The following is a 26,589-nucleotide window of genomic DNA, read 5'->3' on the forward strand; positions in this document are numbered from 1 at the left end:
TTTCTCATTTGTGATCCCTTGATATATGTGCATCTTTACATTGGGGAATGGTTCAGATTAAGTCCATACTCTGTGTTGACACTTTCCTAGGTACTCAGTGCAACTTCTCAGATGCTGTCTTTCAAAACCTCAGGCTGCTGATTCTTTCTTTTACACCTTTCCAGGGAAACAGCTGGGGTGCAGTCACCAGATGCACCACGTTGCTAGAGCTCTATGCTAACGTTATGCAAAATTATGACTCATGAGCCCTGTGTCAGGACAGAAATGCCTTGGTATTTTTATGACCTTTTGCTATGGCTCTCTCACTCAAACATAAGGTGCTCCCTGCCAAAAACTCTTTAAAGCTCCTAAGTCTTCATTCAAAGTGTTAATGCTGAACCTAGAAGGCACATTACAGATTCAGAAGAGGCACTGTCCCTTCATTTGCAACACAGTATTGTGGTCTTTACTAAATTTATAACAAAGCACTGATTCACTGTAATTTTTATGACTATCTCTAAAATGTTAGCTATGGAACTGGCAAGAAAGAGGATTAGCAGAGTACTGTTAACTGCAAAAGAATGTAGATTACCTTGTAAGTGCCTTGTAAATGACAGAAGCTGCCAAGAATAGCTGCCAAAGCATGTGCAAACTAAGCTTGGGGGTGACCTGGTCTTTTATCTCTTTAACACTACAAAGTTCAAGATATTTTGTTCAGTGAGTTCCCTAAATAAACAATTTTTGAGTTCATATTTGCTATATGTGCAAGTCAGATAGCCTCAAATAAGAAGATATTATCAGGAATGTTTTCACTTAATATTTAACTGTGTCCTGTACACAGTACCAAGAAAGGTATGATTGGAATCCAGATACATAGGCAATTCACTGTACATTCACCACCCAATCTTTTAAAAAACCTCAGTACATAACATTTATGGATTAAAATTATAACTACAAGATGGTCTTTCAACTTTTGGAGAGGAGGAATTATTGAATAGTGATGAAAGGCATGGGGCTTTAGAGTCAAAATGCCTCCATTCAAATCCTGCTTCCCTTTGATGCAGAATGATGCAGGGTAAAGTATTGAACTTCTTTAAGTTTCCTTACCTAGAAAAAACGACATAATAAAAGAACCTATATCCATAGGTTGGTGTGCAAATTGAATGAACATATGTACACATATGTATATGAACACATACATACATAAATGGCTTGTTTATCACCACCAAAGAAAACACATCACAAATTATTGCTGTTGCTATTATTATTATAATAATTAAGATTATTATTGTCAACATTGTCATCTTTATCTTCAAGAAAAAATAGAATTTGGAGGACAACGAATGTCCATTTAATGAGTCTTTTAAAATTAAATAAATAAGCTCAATATATAAACTGTAAATTCTTTAATAAATTAATTTGTATGTAAATCAATGTAGGAATTATATATAATTTCATATGCTTCTCTCACCTGCTTCTATCCAAAGAACTATGTAAATCAGGATGGTTATAAGGTCTATTTTAAACATTTAATCCTATCTATAGCCAAACAACAGGATCCTTAAAATATTTTTACGAAGTCTAAGGTGTTTGCATATGTGTTCATTTATTGCTTTTAATTATACCTTCACATGAAGGTATATATGATAGTGCTGTTTTTTTACTCAAAAAAATGTAGACTCTGAGAATAATGTCATCTCATAAACTCCTAGAAGAGAAAACCATGACAGCTTCATTTTTTTAAATCCAGTATTTTTACAATGGCACCTACCTAGAATAGATGATGATAAACAATTCATCCAAATAATTATTTGCTCCCCAAATAATCTCCCACTTATGAAAATCTATCTTGAATGTGGCCAATAGATTTTTAGGCAGCCCAATTTGTATGCTGTTCCCAAGTAAGTCAAGATTTTCAAGGTACTATGTTCTAGAAATATACAAATAACAAGATTATCTGAAAACATCTATTTATGTAAAAATAATGTAATTCTTGCCAGGTTGCAATATTTACGTGACTTTACTTAAATACAAGTATACTTGTTTGAACTGACTAGGGCATCATAGGAAATCAATATGTGAGATTACATGATATGATGATGATAATAATTACAGTTTTTATTTCTCTTCCTTATGCCAAATGGTTAAGCTGTATCAGATACTTTTAGCTATAAGGCAACACTGGCTCTAATTACTCAGTTCTGAAGCAGATGACAAAAAAATACTAAAGTCCACATATTCTACTCCCTAAAATATTATCAGCATATCAAGGTCTACAATAAGGCAGAACATTCTTTTTTTTTTAATTTTTTTTATTATTTATTTATGATAGGCACATAGTGAGACAGAGAGGCAGAGACACAGGCAGAGGGAGAAGCAGGCTCCATGCACCGGGAGCCCAACGTGGGATTCGATTCCTGGTCTCCAGGATCGCACCCTGGGCCAAAGGCAGGCGCTAAACCGCTGCGCCACCCAGGGATCCCAAGGCAGAACATTCTTATGGGATCTTCATCTGCCCATCTAAAATATGACATGTTCCTTTCTACCAAAAATACCTAACTCAGACTAAGATCAAATAAAAATTTGTCATCACATGACCTTAAAAGTCAATAACCATTGCCTGATCATTTCACGGACCACAAATTGAAATTTCAATCTAATTCTGCAACTTATAGCTAAGAGTGATTTCTACCTAAGCCTTAGTATTCTCATCTGTTAAATAGGGATGATCTCAACATATCTACCTATCAGGATAACTGTGAAGAATAACAGGGGGAGACTCCTTAAGTTGAGGTTGTTACATATAGTAGGCATTGAATGAACAAATGGTAGAGATTATTGAGAGCTAAGTAATCAAGAAATAATTGAATGCATATGGCATTCCACTATTATGCCATTTACTTATTAGCCTCCATTCTCCATGCTATTAGTCAGTCAATAACCACGAAAACACGAAATTAAGTCAAAGTTGTGAATTCTACTGTGCTTGTCACATCAAATACATGTTTCTATACATTTAGAAAGTGTATACATCAAACATCTATTATTCATCTTATTTTATACTGTATAATTGTGCAGGTAGGTCCAACATGTGACCTCAGAAAGTACTCAGAGAACATCCGGATACCATCTGCTTGAATTAGGATCTGTAAAGGAAAGCAATCTGCTTAAAGATATCCAAATTCAAATTCAGACTCTGCATTCTGACACTGATTCTCTCCTCAATACACAACTACTCAATTAAATTTAATAAATACTAAATGTGGACAAGGCATGTATTTTGGTGTGTTCCAAATATATTTCCTAACCTCTGTGTGATTACTAAGGCTATCAAAATCTTAAAAACAAATAACTGATTTGCTACCAATTCATGAATGGGCTACTTCAGAGAATCATTAAACTAATTCTCTCTTTAGTTTCAGAGAAGTTCAAACACATATTTGGAATGGTATTTGTATGTTCTTAAGTTTACTTCTTTATTAGAAATGATATAAATCATAAAGATAGGTAAAACAAAGATTTGGAAGATAATCACCTATGTTTTCTGATCTGCTGGTACCATATTAATTGTTCTGAGGTAAAGCCAAGATGACTAAAATCAAGGCTAAGCTGAAAACCTTTAATCACTTCCTCTCATTCGAACTGGACACTACACCAGGCATTCAATGCTTACTTTTCGTCATCTACCCTACATGATAGTCTAAATGGGACTTGTTTTTCTTTACTATTTATTTATTTATTCATTCATTTTTAAGATTTTACTTATTTATTCATGTGAGACACACAGAGAGGGGCAGAGAGATGGAGGGAGAAGCAGATTCCTCCTAGGGAGCCCAATGCTGGACTGGATCCCCGCCTGACCTTGGAATCATGCCCTGAGCCAAAGACAGACACTCAACCACTGAGCCACCCAGGTGTCACTTTTCTTTACCCATTAGAAATATGCACCTCATTCTTTCTGCTCAGTCTCAGAAGGCTTTTACTTGTTTTGTTAAAATTCACAAACTTATTCATATTCAAAGAGCAGTTACACTGCAATCAACCCCATATACCCCTAAGTGAATCCTCATCTCCCTGACACTTCTAAATGCCTCTCTACACTTGAGCACTTGACTTATATCTCTTTAAGGGCCCTTGTCAGTTAATAATGTACTTAATTGTTCATTTATTTTTAAAAAATTATCAAAAATTTGCAAAGTTCTAGGCAACATGATCGTGGAATACAGCCATGAACTCTACAGGTATATTTTCTCTTTATGTGGCGCTTACAGTTTGGAGAGAATCACAAGTAAATTATTATAAACTGAAATAAGAGTATTGCAACTATAATTTTAATTTGTGTTAAATGTCATAATGATTAAAAAGCATTAGAATATGCTGAGTGAAATAAGTCAATCGGAGAAGGACAAACATTATATGGTCTCATTCATTTGGGGAATATAAATAATAGTGAAAGGGAATAGAAGGGAAGGGGGAAGAAATGGGTAGGAAATATCAGAAAGGGAGACAGAACATGAAGACTCCTAACTCTGGGAAATGAACTAGGGGTGGTGGAAGGGGAGGAGGGCAGGGGGTGGGGGTGAATGGGTGACGGGCACTGAGGGGGGGCATTTGACGGGATGAGCACTGGGTATTATTCTGTATGTTGGCAAATTGAACACCAATAAAAAATAAATTTATTATTAAAAAAACAGGAAAAAAATAAAAAATATCGTGAGTCTTAAAAAAAAAAGCATTAGAATATGGAGCATGCTCTTATGAAGAGCCATGAGGAAACTTCTGAGGTGATATATTCATTATTTTCCTTATGGTGATGGCTTCACAATTGTATGCATATGCCAACTGTACCATGTTATACATTTTTAAAATGTGGAATTTTTTTAAGGTGGAATTTGTTACCTATCAATTATACTTTGATAAACTTTTTTTTTAAAGAAAAAGAAGACAGTGGAAAAGTGTTATTTTGGTTTCATCAGGAAAATTTTCTCTGATGGAGAGGTATTTAAATGGAAATTCAAAGGATATGCCAATTATAGAAAAACAAGGGAAATGACCATTCAAGATAGAGTCACTATGAAGAGTGAAGGCCCTGAGGCAGGAAGAGATTGAAATGTATTAGCAAAGAAGAGATTAGAACTTCTAATGAGTTAGGGAGAAAGTTGCATGAGACAGGGTTAGAGAAGAAGGCAGGGACATTTATGTAGGACATTATAGGTTGTGAAAAGCCCTTTAAATTTTATTCCATGTGCAATAGTAAGCCAGTCAAAGTTAAGAAATATGATATAGGGATCCCTGGGTGGCGCAGCGGTTTAGCGCCTGCCTTTGGCCCAGGGCGTGATCCTGGGGACCCGGGATCGAATCCCACGTCGGGCTCCCGGTGCGTGGAGCCTGCTTCTCCCTCTGCCTCTCTCTCTCTCTTTCTCTCTCTGTGACTATCATAAATAAATAAAAATCTAAAAAAAAAAAAAGGAAAAAAAAGAAATATGATATGATAGATTTGTATTTATTTAAAGATTACTTTGGTTGGTACATCCAGAATGGAATGGAAATGGAGAAGAATGGAGAAGAGGGAAAGAAGAGTGAAGATAAGGAAAATGTTAGAACTGTTCCATGTCATCTCAATAAGAAATGCTGATAGTTCCTCCTATAATGAAAGCATAAGAAATGAAGAAAAGTAGATTGTGGTGGTTTTAAATTATGTCCACAAATTCTTTGACACTTCTCCTTCCAAAATATGGAGCTTAATTCCCTTCCTTTGAGTGTGTCAAGTCATAGTGACTCACTTTAACAAACAGAAAATGATAGAAATGACATTCTATCACACTGGCCTGCAACAAGGCACTGCAGCTTTCTTTTGCTTCTTTTTGGAGTGAGCTTCTCTTGGAGGAAGCCAGGGCCCATGCCAAGAGGATACACAAGAAGCCCTATGGGAGTTCCATGTGATGAGAAATAGAGGCTTCCCACCATCAGCTTAGCATGAACTTGCCGGCCATTTGTGTGATTGGGCCAACTTAAAAGTACATCCTCTAGCCCCAGGCAAACCCCCAGACACTGAACCCCAGGTAACATGTGACTGCAACTTCCTGAGGGACCTTGAGTCAGAAACACCCAGCTAAACTGCTCCCAAATTATTGACACAACACAACCAAACGAAAACCTTACACGAGACAATAAATGTTTACTATACTGCTTTATGGGGGAGGGGAAAAAAGTTAAGTATGACCTTAGCATTCTACTAATGACCTATAATCCAGATATTATCTTTGTGGAATGAAGGGATAGCTTACATAGTCCTGCCTAAGGAGAAACTATACTTAAAACCACACACATTTAAAACATTGGGCTTATTAACGATAATAACAGTGGATGGCTAAAAACAAACGAGACTGCACTTTTAACAGGTCAGTGAACAAAAAGGCACTTCTAAGAATGTTAAAGATAAGGCACTGAAACCAAGAAAACTCGTAAGTCATGTCTGTGACAGCCAACTGGACTCCTTAAGACTTTAAGAATGGTTTCCACGTTAAATCTCACAAAACTAATGCCACAACTACTCAGCTTTCTGTCGAAATAAGATGTGCTTAAAGTATCTCAGGTCATAACAACATTCTATGCCAGGCTGTCCCTGATTCCAGGGCTCCACTGAGAGGTTAGTCTGGCTCTTTCATGTCACTCACTATGTGATATTCTACAAAGGGACAGACAGGTAAGTAAGAAGATAGGTGATCTTACAAAGCCTGTGAACATCATTAAATTGAATTGTAAAGGTAGTAGTGTTGTTACATGCCTTAGCCCACAAATGACTTCTACAAACTTTTACATAGTATATGAGGTAAAAAATTCCAACATATATTTCAATATATAAAAAATAATGCATGGGATGCCTGGGTGGCTCAGTGGTTGAGAGTCTGCTTTTGGCCCAGGGCATGATCCTAGAGTCCTGGAATCAAGTCTCACATCAGGCTACCTGCATGCAGCCTGCTTCTCTCTCTGCCTATGTCTCTGCCCCCTTCTCTCTCTCTGTGTCTCATGAATACATAAATTTTTAAAAAAATTATACATGAAGAAAACATGGTCATACAATACATACTATTCATCTGAATCAATATGGCCAGGATACATCAGATACATCATGTTGGGCCATTACAATATCCATTTTGGGGGGGCTGGAAGGTTTCATCCTTCTACATTAGCATTTCCCAAAATAAGGGATGCGTAACACTGGTATGAGAGGTAATTTTTAGATCATATAGAGACAAGGCATTAAATAATATCAACTCATTTAAGAATAAATTCACTCCTCTTTCAATTATTTCTCTTTGAATTTTTCTGATTAAAGAAGAAAGTCTCTGGGATCCCTGGGTGGCGCAGCGGTTTAGTGCCTGCTTTTGGCCCAGTGCGTGATCCTGGAGACCCGGGATCGAATCCCACGTCGGGCTCCCGGTGCATGGAGCCTGCTTCTCCCTCTGCCTATGTCTCTGCCTCTCTCTCTCTCTCTCTCTCTCTCTCTGTGACTATCATAAATAAATAAAAATTAAAAAAAAATAAAGAAGAAAGTCTCAGTTGATGCCAGCATATCTTAAAAACCTATCTAGTATTTGACAGTCTAATTTTTGTGGGAAAATACCAGAACTCAGAATTAGAGTATTCTGAGGACAATCTGGACTTTAATACATTTGTTTCCATAATACTTATGTCCATGATTTTTTCATTTTAAACAAGTGATATTGCTGTGATAAAGTTATTTTAAGTAACAAATTGAGTTAATAAAAGTTTAAATAAATAACAACACAATAAGTACACAGATTGAACAAAAATAGACAATCAAATTTTGGGCAGCAGTGGCTTAGAAAGCACATTTATGCTCCACTCATATTTTACTTCTGCAGAATCTTGAGTCCAAAGTGAGACAGACTTAAAGTCATAAAATCATAAAGCGGCAAATATGATTTTAGAATCTTTGAGTTTCTATTACATTAACATAAAAAAGTAAAGATCAAAATTCAAGAGTAATTCTTTTTGTGTGTGAGGGTTTTTTTGATGTTGTAAGAGTGTCTTTATTTTTTACAATTTTACAATATTTTATGCAGATATAATTGACATATAACATTGTATTTGCTTAAGGAGCCTAACATAAGGATTTGATACATGTATATGGTTATTATGGTTACCACAGTAAGTGGTAATTACTTATTCATTACCATAGAGTGACTATTTTTTCAAAAGTGATTTCAAATTACTGAACAAAATAGGCCTTAATTTATTTACTTTTTTTATTTTTTACTGAACGGGGGATCAATTTAGATAATAATGATATCATAAATAATTATGAAATGCAATTGAGGGACAATTGCCTCTTCTCTTTCCTTATCTTTAATGTATTGGAATAGAGCAAGTAGATGAAATCATAAAGGAATTGCCAGAAATCTAGAGCCTCCACTTCAAATTTGGCTACGTTTCTAGTTAGATAAACATTACATTAAAACCAAGTTTTTGTACAAATATCAAACCACTGGGGAGAAAAGCATTCCCAAACAGGATGTCCAAGAGTTCTTCTGAAGAGTAAAAAAAAAGAGAGAATATATTTTCACTTGACAATTTTTTTTTTATTTTTTTTATTTTTTTTTTTAATTTTTATTTATTTATGATAGTTACAGAGAGAGAGAGGGAGGCAGAGACACAGGCAGAGGGAGAAGCAGGCTCCATGCACCGGGAGCCCGACGTGGGATTCGATCCCGGGTCTCCAGGATCGCGCCCTAGGCCAAAGGCAGGCGCCAAACCGCTGCGCCACCCAGGGATCCCTCACTTGACAATTTTTATATTGCATAGATCACTTGCATGCAACTCATATTTGCCAGTCTTATCAGTAGTTCATAACTTCTCAGTAAAATTCTGTAGAGGATATCACATCAAGTTCTGGCAAAAACTGTTGATCCAGGCAAATACTGCTGCATTTTTGTTATTTACTCTTTTGCTCAGAGAAGTGGATTTATTTTGGCTTTGTTTTATTCTTTGAATTATTATAATTCCCAGGAGGAAGGTGGAATTTTATTCTAGGAACAAGACTGTGAGTGAATTTCTTTCTCTTGAAAGAAGCACAGAAGATAGCATATACAAAGAAAATTCCATATCTGAATATATGAATTCATTAGCTTAGTTTTAAACAATAAATGAGAACTTTACTCATTTCAAATCAGAGGGAGGTGAACAGTTGGGAGTTTGAAAGGGTGCTTAAAGACAATTTCATTAGTTTTACATCTGTATTCTAAGCTAAGATATAATTAGAATGAGAAAGCAAAGGAAGATAGGAGGAGAAAAACACATACCCATAGTGGGTCAGAGAGAGAGAGATAAAGAATATTACTGTAAGTAGTAGAGGAAAAACAAGGTGACAACTCAAAATAAAAGAAACTGGGGGAAAGATATCTCTTTGGAAAGAAAGCAGAGATCATGATACTGTGGCTACATAAAAGAAATAAACAATTTTGAGAAGTAAATTCTGTAGAGTTTAATCTGGTCTTCTCCATCATAATGTAGCCTGGCAGTAATTGAGGAGGAAGTTGCTCACTTTTGACCTCCCTTACTTAGTACACAGGTACTGGGGGATAGACAGGTGTTTATGCACAGGAGACTATAAAATCAAGGGTGTGGTTCCAGATGGAACCTGGTAAAGACTGAAGCCGATGTTGACCAGGACAGAGTGGGAGGAAAATATCTGATATTAGTGAAGCCATACCTCATGACCTTCCTTAATCTGATTTACTTGTCCCTTCTATAGTGCAGAAGTGATATTAGTCACATTAGGGATGCTCTGAGCCTAATACTATTTAGATAATATTCTAAGCATTTAGATGAGAGGCAAGAGAATAGTAATTATTACTGTTATTATGACTATTATAATCATCACCATCATCATCATCATCATCGATGGGGGAACACAGGGCTAACTGAGGACAAGGCATAAGCCTGGGGCAGCACATTGACAAGTCCTTGACACAGGCAAAGGGACATTCCTCTACAGACTCAACTGCCTCGATATTCATGCTTTGCTAAGGGCAAAAGCCAATCTTAGCCAGACCCCCAGGATCCTGCGAGCCTACTTTAACATATAAAAATTCCTTTAGAGGGATCCCTGGGTGGCGCAGCGGTTTAGCGCCTGCCTTTGGCCCAGGGTGAGATCCTGGAGACCTGGGATCGAATCCCACGTCGGGCTCCCGGTGCATGGAGCCTGCTTCTCCCTCTGCCTGTGTCTCTGCCTCTCTCTTTCTCTCTGTGACTATCATAAATAAAAAAAAATTTAAAAAAAAATTCCTTTAGAAATTTCCTTTATCTCTAAACCCCCAAGATACATGTTGACAATCATCCCCCAAACACATGACTCACTGATATACATCTGAAGGGTCTCAGTGACTCAGGTTTTATTAGCAGTAATAAGTGACCTTTCCCCCAACAACAGCTAGTCCCCTCAAGGTCCTAGAAACCTTGCTTCCAAAATTTCTTAAAGAGTACACTATCCTCAAACCCCTCCTAACTCCCAGGTATATAATCAGCCACCCCTCACAGGCCTAGGGCAGCCGCTCTTCCTGCCCATGTGTCCTGTCCCCATGCTTTAATAAAACCGCCATTTTGCACCAAAGATGTCTCAAGATTTCTTTCCTGGTTGTTGGCTCCAGACCTCACCTATAATTCCAAAACTTCATCAATCATCAGTAATAAAAAAAGCAACTTATGACTCCAAGTCATGTTTCATTAGTTAAGAAATGTAAAAAATCAAGCAAAGTAACAATGATTAACAGTTAAAGTATTATAAGTATGATGCAGCATTATCTTCCATTTCTAAAATTCTCTGATTCAAATATTAGCAGGTTGACCAACAGGATAAAGATACAGTAAAAAATGCTTATATACATTTGTGTCCATATGGCTATATAAAGAACAAGATACGGATTTATCCTTAACATATTATAATCACATAAGAGAAATAGTCATCAATTCTGTTTTCTGCCTCCTTCCCTACCTATAAATGAGGCTGTGACCTGTCCCCTTTTAGTCAACTTTAGAACAAAACTAACCACCATCACTTTTGTCCTCCTTTACTTAGTTTTATTCATGATAGGCCAGAAGGTATGCCTAACTTCAGCATTATCTCTTTCCCTTTCATGCCATTATTTTCTTTCTCCTTCATTCATACTATGTAATTCAGAATCCACCAAAGGTAAAGTAAATGCAAGTGTTTTGCGTGCATTAGGGTTCAGTGGAGAAAAGGAAGAAGTTCATGCCCCTTTATTACTAATAAATGATTGCAACAGACATTATTATCATATCCTGATTATAGGCCAGACACTGTGCTAAATATTTTAAGTCTCCTTTGTCAGAAAATTAAGTAATTTCCTCAAGTAACTTGATAAACACACTTAGAGAAAGATTTTGAACCCAGATTTATCTTAGCTCCAGGACCATGATCTTATCCACTATGGGCTGGTACTGAGCCAGTATCTTATGAAATTTTAATAATATAGTTCATTGAGAACTTTGTATTTTTCCTCGAATTCTCACTTAAATCTGTCAGGACATTCGTTTGAAACAAATTGTTTCAGAACACAAGATTAGAAACTCTACATCCATGGACCAAACCTCAAATAACCTGCTATGCCCAACATTTATCAGTACACAAAAGATAGCAGATGTTTAGTAAATTGTTATTACATAGGAAAATAAATTAATAGATAAAACCTGTGTAAATATTTCCAAAATAACCAGAAGTTCTAACTTTAAGAATCTAATCTCCAAACTTATTCGCCACTTATCAAAAGACTATAGGGTATTGTTAGCCAAGTTACCTAAAACCACTCTAGGTGGGAAAACAGTTGAGAAAGCCCATCACAAATTGTTATCCAAAGCATCCTTAATGATAAGATTCCATGTCCATTTACATAAAGTTTAGACATGTTATGAATGTGATAAAAACAAAGCTATCAAGTCCAACTCCAGTCAGGAAAAGTTTTGACAAAAGTCAATCAAACTTTCCCAATATTTGCTTCTTGCTCTGAAAGCAGTGAGCCATGTGAACTTGGGCAAATGAATTCATCTTTTCACTCTTTGGTTTTCTCATCTGCCCAAAGAGAAAGGAACTGCACAACTTTGGCAATCCATAAATCTCTGAATTGCTAAAGTAATATATTTGCTGCAATGAATTATTAGGTCAAGTACTAGACTCATCTTTAAAGCTCCTTAGAAAAGAGTGATGCTTTCTTCTGTATCTCAAGTTTATCCTGACCTATTTTGACACTTGTTCCACATCAACAAATGGGATGTGTGAATTCCTTTCAGGTATAGATGTCACTAAAGGGGAAGCAACATAGTTAACACCGGGGAGTTTACATTGATTTCACTTTTTTTACTTAAGTAGTTCAAGCAACATACACATTGCTGCATTCATAAAACATAAATAATCTGACATCAAACATTTTTCATATATTTTGCTAATGAAATGGCCTCCTCCCTTCTTTTTGCCACAGTCATTTGTAGATATCTCATAAACACACCCACTGGGATGTATGTATATAATTTTATTGTAACACAACCACATCCATTTGTATGACTGTATAAATATACCCGTTTTTTTGTATGTATAAAGTTTTGTTGAAACACAGTCATAACAACAAAAAAAAGAAGAAACACAGCCATGCTTACTTGTATTGTGTGTGGTTTCTTTAGTACTGCAGACTTGAGAAGTTGCAACAGAGAATACAAATTATGCATGTAATTTTAAATTTGCTAGTAGACACATTTTATTATTTTTTTAAAGATTTATTTATTTAGGGCAGCCTGGGTGGCTCAGCGGTTTAGCACCATCTTCAGCCCAGGGCGTGATCCTGGAGACCTGGGATTGAGTCCCACGTCGGTCTCCCTGCATGGAGCCTGCTTCTCCCTCTGCCTGTGTCTCTGCCTCTTTCTCTCTCTATCTGTCTCTCATGAATAAATAAATAAAATCTTAAAAAAAAAAAAAAAAGATTGAAAGAGAGGGAGAGAGCGCATGAGCAAGCGAGCAGGGGAGGGGCAGAGGGGAGAGAGAATCCCAAGCAGATTCCATGCTGAGTGTGGAGCCCACAGGGGGCTCAATCTCATGACCCCGAGATCACAATCTAAACTGAAACCAAGAGTTAGACACTTAACCCAACTGAGACACCCAGGAGACCCCTGAGTATTTTATGAATTTGACATAAGTTTAAAAATCTAATTTATTTAAATCAAAAAGGAAACAAAATAACAAAATAGTTCACCCATTTCTCCTCTTTTTATCTTCCCTTTTTATATTAAAAATATTTACAAAGCTTTGGCTTGGGATATAATCCTCAGGTAGGGGGAAGTTTAATCACAAACTCGGTATGGATTTTTAATTTTAGTCACTAGGGGATTGGTAGAGACAGGCAGGAAATGAGATTTTCTGCCTCCTAGTGATGCCAATATGGGACAAATTGGATAATGCTCATCCTGATCATCCTGCTTCCTCAAGATCATTCTCATACACAAATGGTCTTCTTCCCCCTCCATTAATACCCCCACTCTTGTTTTCACAGAGGAATCCAATGTCACACTTCAAGTGTATTAAAGTCAGAGAGTTAACTTATCTCACAAGGAGATTTACACTTTTATTTCTTCATATTACAGGATCTACACTTTGGGTGTGGGCTAGATAGAGATGAAACCCCCCCCAATGTCCATAAAACACATACTAGGAAATATCTAAACAGCAGAGGAAGACAGACTGGGATTAGAGTTTGGAAACTTGGATTCTGATTATGCTACTAATTACCTGTGGGTCCTTGGCCAAACCAGTTAACTTGTCTAAAACAAGGGAGTAGGGATAGGTCTACAGTCCTATAATCCTGTTAATTATGTATAAAGGAAGTTGTCACTGAATAATGCTGACTTCCTGACAAGATAGTTTCTCTTAGTAAAATGTAATATTTAATAAGATTTTGAAAATGTTTAGTTTTTTTCCTCAGGAGTTTTTAAAAACTTTATTGATATATAATTCACATGCAATATAATTCAGCATTCTATAATGGACAATTAAGTGGTACTATTGTCTAAATATTTGTTTTCCCCTCAAATTCCTGTGTTGAAATCCTAGCCCTGTGATGATGGGTATACAGAAAGAAGTTGGCTATCTGAAGAAGACTTTTTCCCCCAGAACCTGAGTTGGTAACTTGATCTTGGACTTCCAGCCCACAGAAACTGTGAGCAATAAGTTTCTGTTGTTTATAAACTACCAAGTTAGTGTAGTAGGGCTGCAGTAACCACAAAGTTTATAATATATTAACTATAGTATATAGTATAGTTTAGAGTATATTAATAAGGTTTTGCAGCCATCACTACATAATTTCTGAGTATTTTCATCATCCTAAAAGAAACCATATACCCAAAGAGTAGCCACTGTATGTCTTCTCCTACGACCGACCCCCTTCTGGGAAACTCTAATCTACTTTCTGTCTCTATGGATTTTCATGCTTTGTATATTTCACATAAATGAATTAAGATAACTAACACATGGCCTTTTGTGTCTGACTTCTTTCACTTAGAATATTTCAAAAGATTATTCATGTTGTAGTATCAGTACTCCATTCTTTTTTATGGCTGAGTAATACTCCATTGTATGGATATCACATTTTGTTCATCCTTTCATCAACTAATTAACATTAGGGTTATCCCCACTTCTTGATTATTATGAACAATACTGCTATGAACATTTCTGTAAAAATTATTCTATTCTGGTCAATGTGATTTGTAGGTTCTCTGTGAAAATGCTTTTCAAAAAATCCTCTAGTCTTCAATGTTTTTGCTGTTTTTGCTGGATACAAGACTTCAACATTCTTTCTATAAAAGCGCCTTAGAGGGACTGTGATAAAGAAAACCTTTTTAACTTTGACTCCATCCCTTGAGTCAAAGTTAAAAAAAAATTATGTTTGTAACTCTCCCTTCTATACTTGTCCCATAATCAACTTCCCTTTAGGTTCAGGGCTACCTGTGTGAGTTTCTACTTCTATAAAGACAAGAAAAAGAAGGGAATTATTCTCAGCTATAGTTATAAACTAAAGATTAATAGGGTAGTTTCTATATCTTCTTTAGCACTGCTATTCAACAGAAACATAATGTGAAACACATATAATTAACGTTTTTCTAGTACCTACATTAAAAGAAAAAATAAACTGGCAAAATGAATACTTTTTTTAGCCCAATGTATTCATTTCAACATGCAACTGGTATAAAAGTTACCAGAGGTATTTTATGTGGTTTCTTTGTCCTAGGTTTCCAACATCCCAGGGCAGACAGAAAAAGAAGGTATGTGAGGGTGGAGGTAGAGATTAAAGTGATACAAGACAAGGAATACCAAGGATTGCTGCCACAATCAGAAGCTAGGGAGAGGCAAAAGAGGATTCTCCCTTAGAACCTTCAGAGTGCTCATGGCCTTGTCAACATCTTGATTTCAGACTTCCAGCCTCAAGACCTATGAGAGAGTAAATTTCTGTTGTTTTAAGACACTCAGCAGTAATTTGTTATAGCCACCCTAGGAAACTACTACAGGTTTTGGAAAGTGTTTTGACTAGCCACATTTAGCTATTGTGTACTCATTTCAAGTACACAATAGCTAAATGTGGCTACTTCCAGCACAAATTTAAAAGCTTTCCAGGGGTCTTCTGTAGCCTTTTTCCAGACATTGCTATAGAAAAGAGAACCTTGGACATAAATCTCAATTCAGATCTGAAGGGGTGAACGAACATCTCCCCTAGAATTATTTCTTTCCAAAACAAAACAATCTGTTATCCTCCTTAAGGGAAAGTATTCTTGATTACTCTCAGAAGACAAAATGACCTGAAAATCCACAAGGGGTTGTACAAACTTTCAAAACTTACTTTATTTCTCTAAGCACAGAACTCATACCTAATGATAATATGTACATTATTGTTTACCAAAAGGATCAGTAATGACACTGTATTTGTAGGCTCAAGGGACATTTTTCTTCTATTATCTACTTTCTCAAGATTCTACCACATAGTTCCATTTCCCTTTAAAATGAAAGAAAAACATCTTTCTGCATTCATTACATCATAAAACAGGTAAAGAGCACAGGCCAATATCACACCTGTTACTGGTTCACAGGCAGTGAAACAAGGCTTAGCAGAAAAAATTAAGTTATTTCAATACTCAGGACACCTCTTCAACATAAAAAGCCCTTACTTTATATTATCAGGTATTCAGATGCTCTCAAAGTTAGACTGAGTAAGGAGGCAGCATATACACCAGTAAACCACTAATTATGTATCACAAAACTTAGATTCCAGCTTTGCCATTGATGCCAGAAATATAACCTTGAGCAGGTCACTTACCACTCAGATTCCCATATGTAAAATTGAGATAATGACGATTCTTACCTTACCTGCATCTCAATAGCATTTACTATGGTTCTTAAGCACTCAAAAGCATCAGAATCTTATAGATGGATTATTAAAATACACACTGAGGTACTTATTTCCACAAATTCTGATTTTGTAGGTTTGGGCGTGAGCCCAGGAATCTGCATTTCTGATGTTACCAGGTGATGCTGATGCTGCTGGTCCATGGACGACATTTGAGAACCACTGGTTCGTAGTATTTTACAAGATAGTGAGGTCCATAAGGACAGGAAGTAGGTGTCATTGGACATCATACCACTGAAGTTAAAAGCTCAGGCTTTTGAGGTGGATAGACCAAGTTCAAACACTGTATTGATACCTTAGGTCATAACCCCTCATCTAGGAAATGGGTTCTTGTCAGGTTCAATGGGATAACTGCACTGAAGAATGTGATGCTATATTTGGCACAGATACGCTCAATAAATTTTCACTCATTATTATTGTAGTTGCCTCTAGTCCCTAACAACCTTGCTAAGCAGGCTGTTGAGCAAATATTTCATAGTTAACAAGTGCTAAACAAATTAAGGGTGTTATTACAGTAGTGTGAGGCAACATCCTCATCAAATTCTGTTTATCATATAGATGAAGTATCTGGTTGACATCACCAATGAGAGTTTAGGGGGAGAGAAGAATAGAAGGATGTGGTGCATCACAGTATGCACTACTACATTCCTTCACAGTTCATTAGGGGCTGTTATGTGTACCTTTCTTTATCTTAGTTGTTTGTTGTTCGTAGAATGTATTTTAGGAATCTTTCATCATTGTGAACCACAAGATACTTCTCTCTTTAGAAACCTTATCTCTTTGTGACTTGATAAATTCTGGAAGCTCCATCACAGAAACCTTCCCGCTCTTTTCCACTGCCAGTTCCCCAGACAGCTGGCTCGAGCTAGCAACTGTCTTCAGTGTCTTCCTTCTAGGAAGCAGACCCTAAATGTGGCTGCTATATGTGTAAATGAATGCCCACTTATTTATTGCTGCTGGTGATAATGATAATAACAGCATTAACTGCAACTAACACTTTGTCCATGTGACTAAGCCATGAGACTAAGCACTTCCTGAGTGATCTACACAAAAGAAGTTTAATCAATTTAGGTATTTATTTTTCATCAGTATTCTTCATTATTATTATATTCCCATTTTAAAGATGAGGTCATATTGCAAAAAGGTGAGGGAAGTGCAACAAAAATGTGCTATAAACTCTGGTATACAATTTTCAACCACTGAAGAAGGGCACACACCAGGGTGCTAAGAAGCAGATCCTGGTGGCATCATCATCATCATCATCATCATCATCATCATTGTAACCACCACCACAACCAGTGCCAAGAGGACAGAGACTATGTGTCACTTAGAACTAAACTACATTCTTAGAGAGCAGTGCAATGCTTAGCACTGGCAGATCCTCAAATGTGTATTAAATGATTCAATGAGCACTAGTTCACACAAAATGGCGCCAGCTAAGTATCAGACATTGTGCTGAGTATGAACATATACATGACTTCAATCCTCATAGACATCCAAATGAAGTAAATACACCTATTCTGTCTATTTTATAGATGGAGGAAAAAGCCACCTAAGACAGGGACATAAAATACCTGGGTCACACAGCTTTTAAGTGGCCAACCTATCTATTTCATTTCACAGCCCTTGCTCTTAACTTCCAGCGCTGCTGGGTCTCCAGGTTGCTCATTTTTGACAATATCTGAGATGTCACAGGCTATTCTTTCACCTACCATCCCCAAGCTCTCGGGCTAATCCCGCATTTCAACAGACAATTATTATACAAGTTGATGTGAAATGCATGGTAATGTTTAGATTTTCACCTGATTTTCTCTCTTCTTCTTAATATGTTTCATTTAACAGAATTCAATTTTTTTTGTAGATACATGTCCTAGACTTTATCAGTAAGGGAGTTTTACTTATAGCTAAGATAGCCAGCTTGGCTGAGCATATATAATGAAGTTATTAATGATCTTGCTTCAGGAGAGGTCTTAAATTGAATATTTCTAATAACTTTTGGGTTGCATGACTATTACTATATGTCCATGCCTTTGGGGATATGAAACTGTTGCAAGTTTCTCTATCTTCCTCAATATCTTCATTACTGATTATTATTTTCCCATCATGAAATGTACTTAAATACTTAAATTGATATTCAAAAGGAATTTTCCACTTGCTGTTTATTACTTTCTAGGCATACTTTTTCCCAGTCTTTTCCTGAATTTTCATCACTGGAGTCACTGGTTTTTAATCTAGTTATCAGCTCCCTTCTTGCTAAATCTTTCTACTGCTTTGGCTTCATTTCATGGCCATGGTTAGAAGAGAACACAGAGGAAATAGGAAATCCATTCTTTGGCTTCACTTGGCATAACTGTGAATGCACTGGCAAGCCAGCTTCTTAGAAAGAGAAACATTGAAATAAGAGGTCACTATAGGACTATGCTTTACAGTAAATATATGAAAACTAGTATTTATCCAACTTCTCTTTGATCTTACTTGAATACTTGTAACTTTTGTAAGAGCAGAATTAGTACTAAGTTTAATATCTGTCTAGAACTGTTAATTATTTGAATGTTGCTCATTCTGTTTGTTCTGGAAAAAAATATGAGAATGTTGAGAATTGAAATACTGTACTGGCTGCACTGTGAGGACAAGCTCTGGAACTAACTTCAGTGTGCTCTCCATCCTGGTAGAGCTATATGGGCATTATGAAGAAGGGAAGACATTTTCAGGATGATCCTGAACTTGGTTGGAATGTTCTGATTAAGTGGAAAGATTATGCTCGTTGAGTTCTATTAGCAATGTCAATAACAATGGAAGTTTCTATCTAGTGTGTATTTGTGTTCTCCTACCCAGGAATACACTAAAACCATAGACAAGCCTACTTTAGTCTTAGTGAGAAGAGATTTCCTGAGCCTAAAACCCCTTCTGAAGACCACCGAACATTCTCTCCAAGTATTTTGACTGTGGGTATTGACCTCTGGCTTGTATTTTATTACTGTCATAGATTCAAGCTGAATCCCTGTGATTAACTATTCCACCTAGGTCTCCTCCTTGTTCCACATTTTGTGAATACTCACCAATCCTAGAATATGCCTCTCTTGAATTATACAGGACCCTCAACTCCACTGCCCACTCCCTGATGCAGCTGTAACAATGGCATGGGTCTTGTGAACAAGTCAACAAAATGCTTGCATTTGGGAAGAATGCAGTTTCTAAAAAGAAATAACTGCTGAAGCTGGTATACTACACCACAGAGATGGGAGTACATTTAGCCTCCCCAAAGCCAAGATCAACTGAGAATACACCAAACATGCATTTTCACCTATTCACAGAGGGTATTCAACTGTTTTCACGCCTCTTGCTGCATATGAACATACAGACCAGCCATTCTACTTTTTCTTTCAAATCCTGCCAATATGAACAGAATCAGTAACACATGGTAAGACAAAGGACCTATGTAAAGCTTCATATTAGTTAAACAAAATTTTAAGTTTAGCTCTAACATTCTCATATATATATATATATATATATATATATATATATATATATGAAGCATATAAATACATATACTTCTCAAGCCATGTGTATAGCTAAAACCAAACTTTCTGAGTTGAAAAGGACTTTAGGAACCATGTGTTTAACAGCCTCATTGTACAGAGGCATAAAGTGAATCCCAGAGAGGCAAATACAACCTGTCCAGTATCTGGCTAAGAATGCAACTAGTAAACAGTAAAAACAAAGAGTTGGTTAGAAGTGAAATTACTGGTTGCAGGACCTAGAGAATACTTAAAGATGTATCGATACAAACGCATGTGAAACATGTACTCATATAAGAATTTGTATACATATACATATATGGATATACATCATAGCCAACACTTCATTAATCTCTGTCAAAACTGTTTCCTGTTTGGTTTCTTCCTATTACTAACATGACTAATACTGGGCTGCTGCTCTGCTATTAATTGCTGTGTGCATAATTTTGGTTTGGATTCCCCCCAAAGCAGAGAATGAGGGAAGGATTTGGAAACAGTTGGTTTATTTGGGAGATGATCCTAGAAGCAGGAGTGAAGCAGGGAAAGGTAGAAGGAACTACTGTGGGCAAATGAGATTCAGTTTTTTCTGGGGAATCTCAAAGGAACTGTGTAGAATGTCCCTAATAACTGTCCTTCCAAATGACAGGAGGCTGTGGTATTACTGTTCCTCATACAGCAATGGTTGAGGAATGTAGCAGAGGAGAGTCAGCTTCTCATAGTTCCCCTTGCTTGTAACTTTAGACAATGAATGGAGGCAGAAAAATACACAGGGGGCACAGTGTACTCAGCAGTAGGTGAAGTAAGAAGTAGGCAAAGTGGTGTCACACCAAGAACTTCTCATACAGGGTTTAAGACACATAAATCAATTCTTTTTTTTTTTACATAAATCAATTCTTATACTTTATACATTTAAAGCATATATATAAAATACACATATATACACATATACATTATATGCATATATACATATGCATATCCATATATATTTTGCATATATATATGCAAAATAAAAATTTGTATGAATTAGCTTCGGAGGTGGCTAGTTCCCCCGCTTAACATAAAGGCGACTACAGTCTGCCTTGGGTCATAGTCCACATTAAAATTGGAGACCTGCTCTTTTGCATGCGTTCTGGTTCTCTCTCTCTCTGTCTCTCGTCTGGCCAGTATGCAGCATTCATTCATTTGAAATATATTTATTGAATGGCACTGTTCTTATTGAATGACACTGTTCACTAGGCATTTTGAAGATGCTGAGGATATAGCAGTGATCTAAAAAACCAGAAATATCTGCCCTTGTAAACCTTCAATCTTGTGGGGAAAGATATTTTAGGTATAAAGACAAATAAAACATACAGTTATTCATATATTGATAAGAAACATAGAGAAAAATAAAATAATAAGAGAAAAATAAAATAATAAAATAATGATAAGAAACATAGAGAAAAATAAAATAAGAGAAAAATAAAATAATAAAATAATAAAATAATAAGAAACAGAGAAAAATAAAATAATAATAATAAGAAGAAAAATAAAACAAATAAAACATACAGTTATTCATATATTGATAAGAAACATAGAGAAAAATAAAATGATAATAGAATGTTGGTGAAAGAAAGTATTGTGATTTTCACTTCTATTAATTTGTAAGGTTGTCAAGAAAAGCCTCACCAAGTAAGTGGCATTTAAGTACCAATACAAATAAGGTTAGAGGGCAAGTAACAGGGACATTTAGAGCAAGAAAATTTTTGGAAAGAGGAAGACGTAGTAAAGAGACCCTCAACATCTAGTGATTTTGGCAATTGTGTGTAATAGCAAAGAAACACCGGGCAGCCCTGGTGGCTCAGTGGTTTAGTGCTGCCTTTTGCCCAAGGTGTGGTCCTGGAGACCCCGGACTGAGTCCAATGTCGGACTCCCTGCATGGAGCCTGCTTCTCCCTCTGCCTGTGTCTCTGCCTCTCTCTGTGTGTCTCTCATGAATAAATAAACAAAATCTTTTTAAAAAATAGCAAAGAAACACCAAATGTTTGAAAAAAAACTTTGCTAACTGGTAGACCAGGAACTGCATCTCTAGCCTGAAACCTATTTTGGTCTGTTTTATATAGTCTTTTTATTTTCATTTTTAAAACTCATCTGAATTGGTTGACAATGTTAAAAAAATTAGGAAGTTTATGCATAAAAATTTTGAAGAACTGGAAGACCTAGCCAAAGGACAGAGCTGGGCACTGATTGGTAATTTAGTGTGATGTGTTTTTTCCAGTTTTCCACAATTACCAGCATCCTACATTGTATATGAGTCACTATTCCTTGAAGAATGTTTCAATCATTTGTTAGCTTCTTTGTTCATGCAGGTAACACAGTTTTGTGATTCTTGGTTTAAATTCACTAAGAGGCAGGATAATAAAATGAATTTTGGAGAGACTGGATTTTCAGACTACTGGTATCAGTAGTCTTTTTTTTTTTTTTTTTCTTTTTTAACTTATTGTCCGAGACCAAGTTTAGTATTTGACAAAAGAGAAGAACATTTCCATTGTGCCATGAATTACTAATCAATACCCTTAAATAATTAGCATACCCTTTCTAGGTACATCTCTTGCAGAAGCAATCTGCTTATACATTTGGATATTCTATCTTATTTAGGAGCATACCTATTTGAGAGCCACTAATTAGGGTAACCATAATAGACACAAAGTATTTTTCTTGCCAAAAACTTACCATGAAATCAACAACTCAGAAAGTCGTAGAAAAGGAAAAAAAATGAGAAAACTAAAGCAGTTAAAGAAATCTATTCAAAATTCAGAGTGCTGAGTGCTATATAAATTAATGAAATCAAGACAAATAGCAAGAAAACAAAAACATTAATTAAAGCTTGACTTTACCTACACTGAAGGAGGCATATGGTAAGGGAATATTAATGCCATGTGAAATAGTTCACAAAAAAGCTCACAAAAACAATCAATATACTGATTCCCTAAAAAAAGTTAAGAGAATAAAAAAGACACAAGTACTCATCTTCAGTGAGAATTCCAAGTTTGGGGCAGCCTGGTTGGCTCAGCGGTTTAGCGCCGCCTTCAGCCCAGGGCCTGATGCTGGAGACCCAGGATCGAATCCCATATTGGGCTCCCTGCCTGGAGCCTGCTTCTCCCTCTGTCTGTGTCTTTGCCGCGTATGCTGTGTGTGTGTGTGTGTGTGTGTGTCTCATGAATAAATAATAAAATCTTAAAAAAAAAGAATTCCAAGTTTTTCAAAACACAACTGAGAAGATTAATGTCTTCCTTGATTTTCAACTCTTTAATTTCTTGACATCTACTCAGCATAGTGGGTTAAATAAATAAGCACACTGCTGTAGTCAAATACTGAGGGATCAATTCACTGCTTTAAGCTTTAAAGAATATGTTCATCCAAGAGCAACGAGAGCCAGGCTGACTCCATTGAGGCCTTTTTAGGAGGGTCAAGGTACACGAAAAGACTGGAGAAAAGCAACTGAGGCACAAAGCCTGATGTACATTGCTGGGGATGGTGTTACAGATAACAAGATTTAAGTTCTGACCAGATGAGGCAGAGAAGTAATAAAGCTAAAACAGGTGTCTAGATGCCAAAATGTCCATAATCAGGGAATGATGAGGATGTCTGTGAAGGCAAGAAATTCAGGATTTAAAGGTAGGGCATTATAATGCTTATGAGTGAATAAGGCTTACAATTAGGAAAACATAGTAAGAATGAAAACCAAAATTATAAGAATAAATTTGTAAGCATGAAGTGGACAAATGAATGATACAGCTAAAAGACTATATTATAATGATCAAAACTATGGATTCTGGAGTTAGACTGAGTTTGAAACTTAACAATTTCACCACTTACTGGCTTGGTGACCTTAGGTAAGTTTCTTAACTTCTTGATGCTTCAGTAATAGTAATAATAATACTGATGTGAGTAAAGATAGTTAATACTGACTTCTTAATGGTCATGATGGAATTAAATGAACTAAAGTACAAGACCATAGCATAGTGCCTGGCATGGATTAAGTGACCTATACATGTTAGTATTACCATTGTTACCTTTAATGGTATAACAATTAGAAATAGGGACTTCTGGGTGGCTCAGCAGTTGACCATCTGCCTTTGGCTCAGGGCATAGTCCCAGATCCTCAGGATCCAGTCCCACAACGAACTCCCTGCATGGAGCCTGCTTCTCTCCCTCTGCCTATGTCTCTGCCTCTCTCTCTCTGTTTCTCATGAATAAATAAATAAATCTTTTAAAAAAGCAATTAGAAATAATATGTTCTATCAAGCTTTCAATGTGTATAGCTATAGAACTCAGCTAACAGAACTTTAAGGGAGCAGTAATTATGTCTGTTTTGCTCAGGATTATATTCCTAGATACTAGCACAAAGCTGGCTCTTTGCAAGGTACTCAGTAACATTATTTGAATAAAGTCAGAGATCAAAGTAATGATGACCCAAAAATAATTTTTGTTTTACTTTATAAGAATGAAAATATATTATAGGTGTCCCTCTTGGACTTGATACTCTGAATAACAAAGCAGGTCACAACTAATTTCAAAAAAAGCATGGATATATGTTCACCATCCTAACCAGAAAACCAACTCAGTACATGTTGGACATAGGTTGCATCAATGTTTGAATTATGTATGTTGGCCTGTAGGCTCACATCTTCCAGAAAATTAAGAAAGTAATAGATATAGAAAGTCTGAACTTTTCAAAGCCCTTGTGTACTAGCTGACCATAGGTATATAGTAAAAATCTCCTGTCTCTTTACTTCCTGGCTCCTGCTAACTATACGTGTATTGAAGTGAAAAAAAAAAAAAAACAAAAACAAGAGAGAGAGAGAATCAAAAGATGGAGCAATATTAACAAAGACATTGAAAGAGCTACCCAAATAAACTTCCATCCACTGACGACATCAAAGTAGGCAATACTCTAAGACTATATTATCGGTTTTATTGCCCAATATCTCTGCACAATTGAGAGTGGGATGAGCAAAAATAACAACTTTCAAACTAAATAATAGCTCAAAGGACTCTAAAAGGACCAGATATGCAGGTGAAACATCAATGTCTAGCTTTGGATACACCACCATGAAAAGAGTCACTAAAAGATCATCAGGAAAGTATATTCAACAGTGTCAGTAAATGCTAGTCATAGTAGTGTGCACTCTTACAATTTTATCATTGCCATCTAAAGTGAAGGCCCACTTTTGAATTAGTGTGAAATACAGTGGCATTTTTAAATCAAAAAGTTTTTAAATGACACTCTACCTGCAAGGCACAACATGAATGATTGCAGTACCAGCAGTTCCCATGGCAACCTCATTTTCAGTTTCCGAGGTCAAAGGAGTTTCAAGTCCAATAACAAGTGAATAGAATCGCTGCTTCTTTTAAGTTTTGTTCAACCTTTAATCTGTGGGAAAGAAGAGACATTACAATGAGATTTGCAGATACTTCTCCTTGTGGTCTCTGCAAATTTGTTTTTACTTGAATACAAATAAAATTCACTTGTGGAAGAGTACTATTAAGGAAGACAAAAGTATGGTAAATTATGAATATGAAGCAAATAAGCAGACTTTCCTTCCAAATAACACTTGGGCAGGGATTGCAGGTGGTGTGTCCCTGTGGCTACTGAATGAAAGCAGGAGCAACTCTGATAAGATATAAACCAACCCAAAGGCAGGGGAACAGACTTTTTTTTTTTTTTTTTTTTTTTTAACAAGGTTCTCCCCAGTCCCTTAGTCTCCAGTCTCTGTTCTTCTTTACCTTCCAATTAATAATACACTAAAAATGTCAACATGGAAAAGCTGCCACTGAACAAAATAGGGTTAACATTACTGGATCATAAGGAAAAACTCCTAAGGTTTAGAATGGAGTTACATGTGGGAAAGTTGTAACTACTCTAACAATTTAAACATTTTTTTCCCCTTATGCTCTAAGTTTCATCTCTCAAATGCAATAAAATGTGTAGCTCCAGTGCCTACTGAGGGAAATCGTACTGTGTATGAGTAGCTGACTACTAGGCTCTTTTGGACAAATCTAGAACATGATTAAAAATACTAATTCTTCCATTATCCAGAAATCTTAAAATAGGGAAACTCTTGGTTTAAAAAAAAAAGGCTCCTTCTTCTGTATTCCAAAGGCTACAAAGCAAGTAAATGAATGAGTAAAGCAGGCCAGAAAACGGGGCACTCTGTGGAACACAGTCATGTCCTGTCTGAAGGGGGTGGGTGCTCCTTAGCTCAAGCTGATGGCTAACATACAGAGCGCAGGCCCAGGGTTGTAAGATCACCTACAACTTTTCAAAGAAAATTTGTAAATGTTATTGATTTTGAATATCTCCCAAGTTTTAAATCTTTGAAGTCAGTTCAAAATATTTTCTTAAACCATATATGAACCAAAGTCAAAATGTTGTCAGATGCCAAAGGTCTGCAACATGACAGTGTGGGACCCAGGAAATTTAACAAAAATCCCCTACCCCTGGACAAGCAGAGCAGGACCAACTCCATTTTGTGCTACACCGGCCACCTCCTGTATGACCCCCACATGACCTCCTTATTGCTTAAGGCACTGCCCCACCCTAGTCAAGCCACTGGGCACCCCCTAAAT

The 26,589-nt window shown here is 36.4% G+C and overlaps 1 protein-coding gene across 14 annotated transcripts in view; it reads right to left on the reverse strand.

Annotated features, from left to right (window-relative positions):
• Positions 1-26,589, reverse strand: part of CNTN4 (contactin 4) — a 917,305-nt gene that overhangs the window by 443,511 nt on the left and 447,205 nt on the right. For all 14 annotated transcript variants that reach the window (XM_072785322.1, XM_072785326.1, XM_072785332.1 and 11 more), the window contains one exon: positions 25,252-25,393. In XM_072785322.1, the coding sequence (XP_072641423.1) occupies positions 25,252-25,306 (55 nt within the window). In that variant the 5' untranslated portion in view covers positions 25,307-25,393. The remainder of the gene's footprint in view (positions 1-25,251; positions 25,394-26,589) is intronic.

The sequence above is a fragment of the Canis lupus genome, chromosome 19 (genome assembly GCF_048164855.1).
Source record: "Canis lupus baileyi chromosome 19, mCanLup2.hap1, whole genome shotgun sequence".
Taxonomy (NCBI): domain Eukaryota; kingdom Metazoa; phylum Chordata; class Mammalia; order Carnivora; family Canidae; genus Canis; species Canis lupus.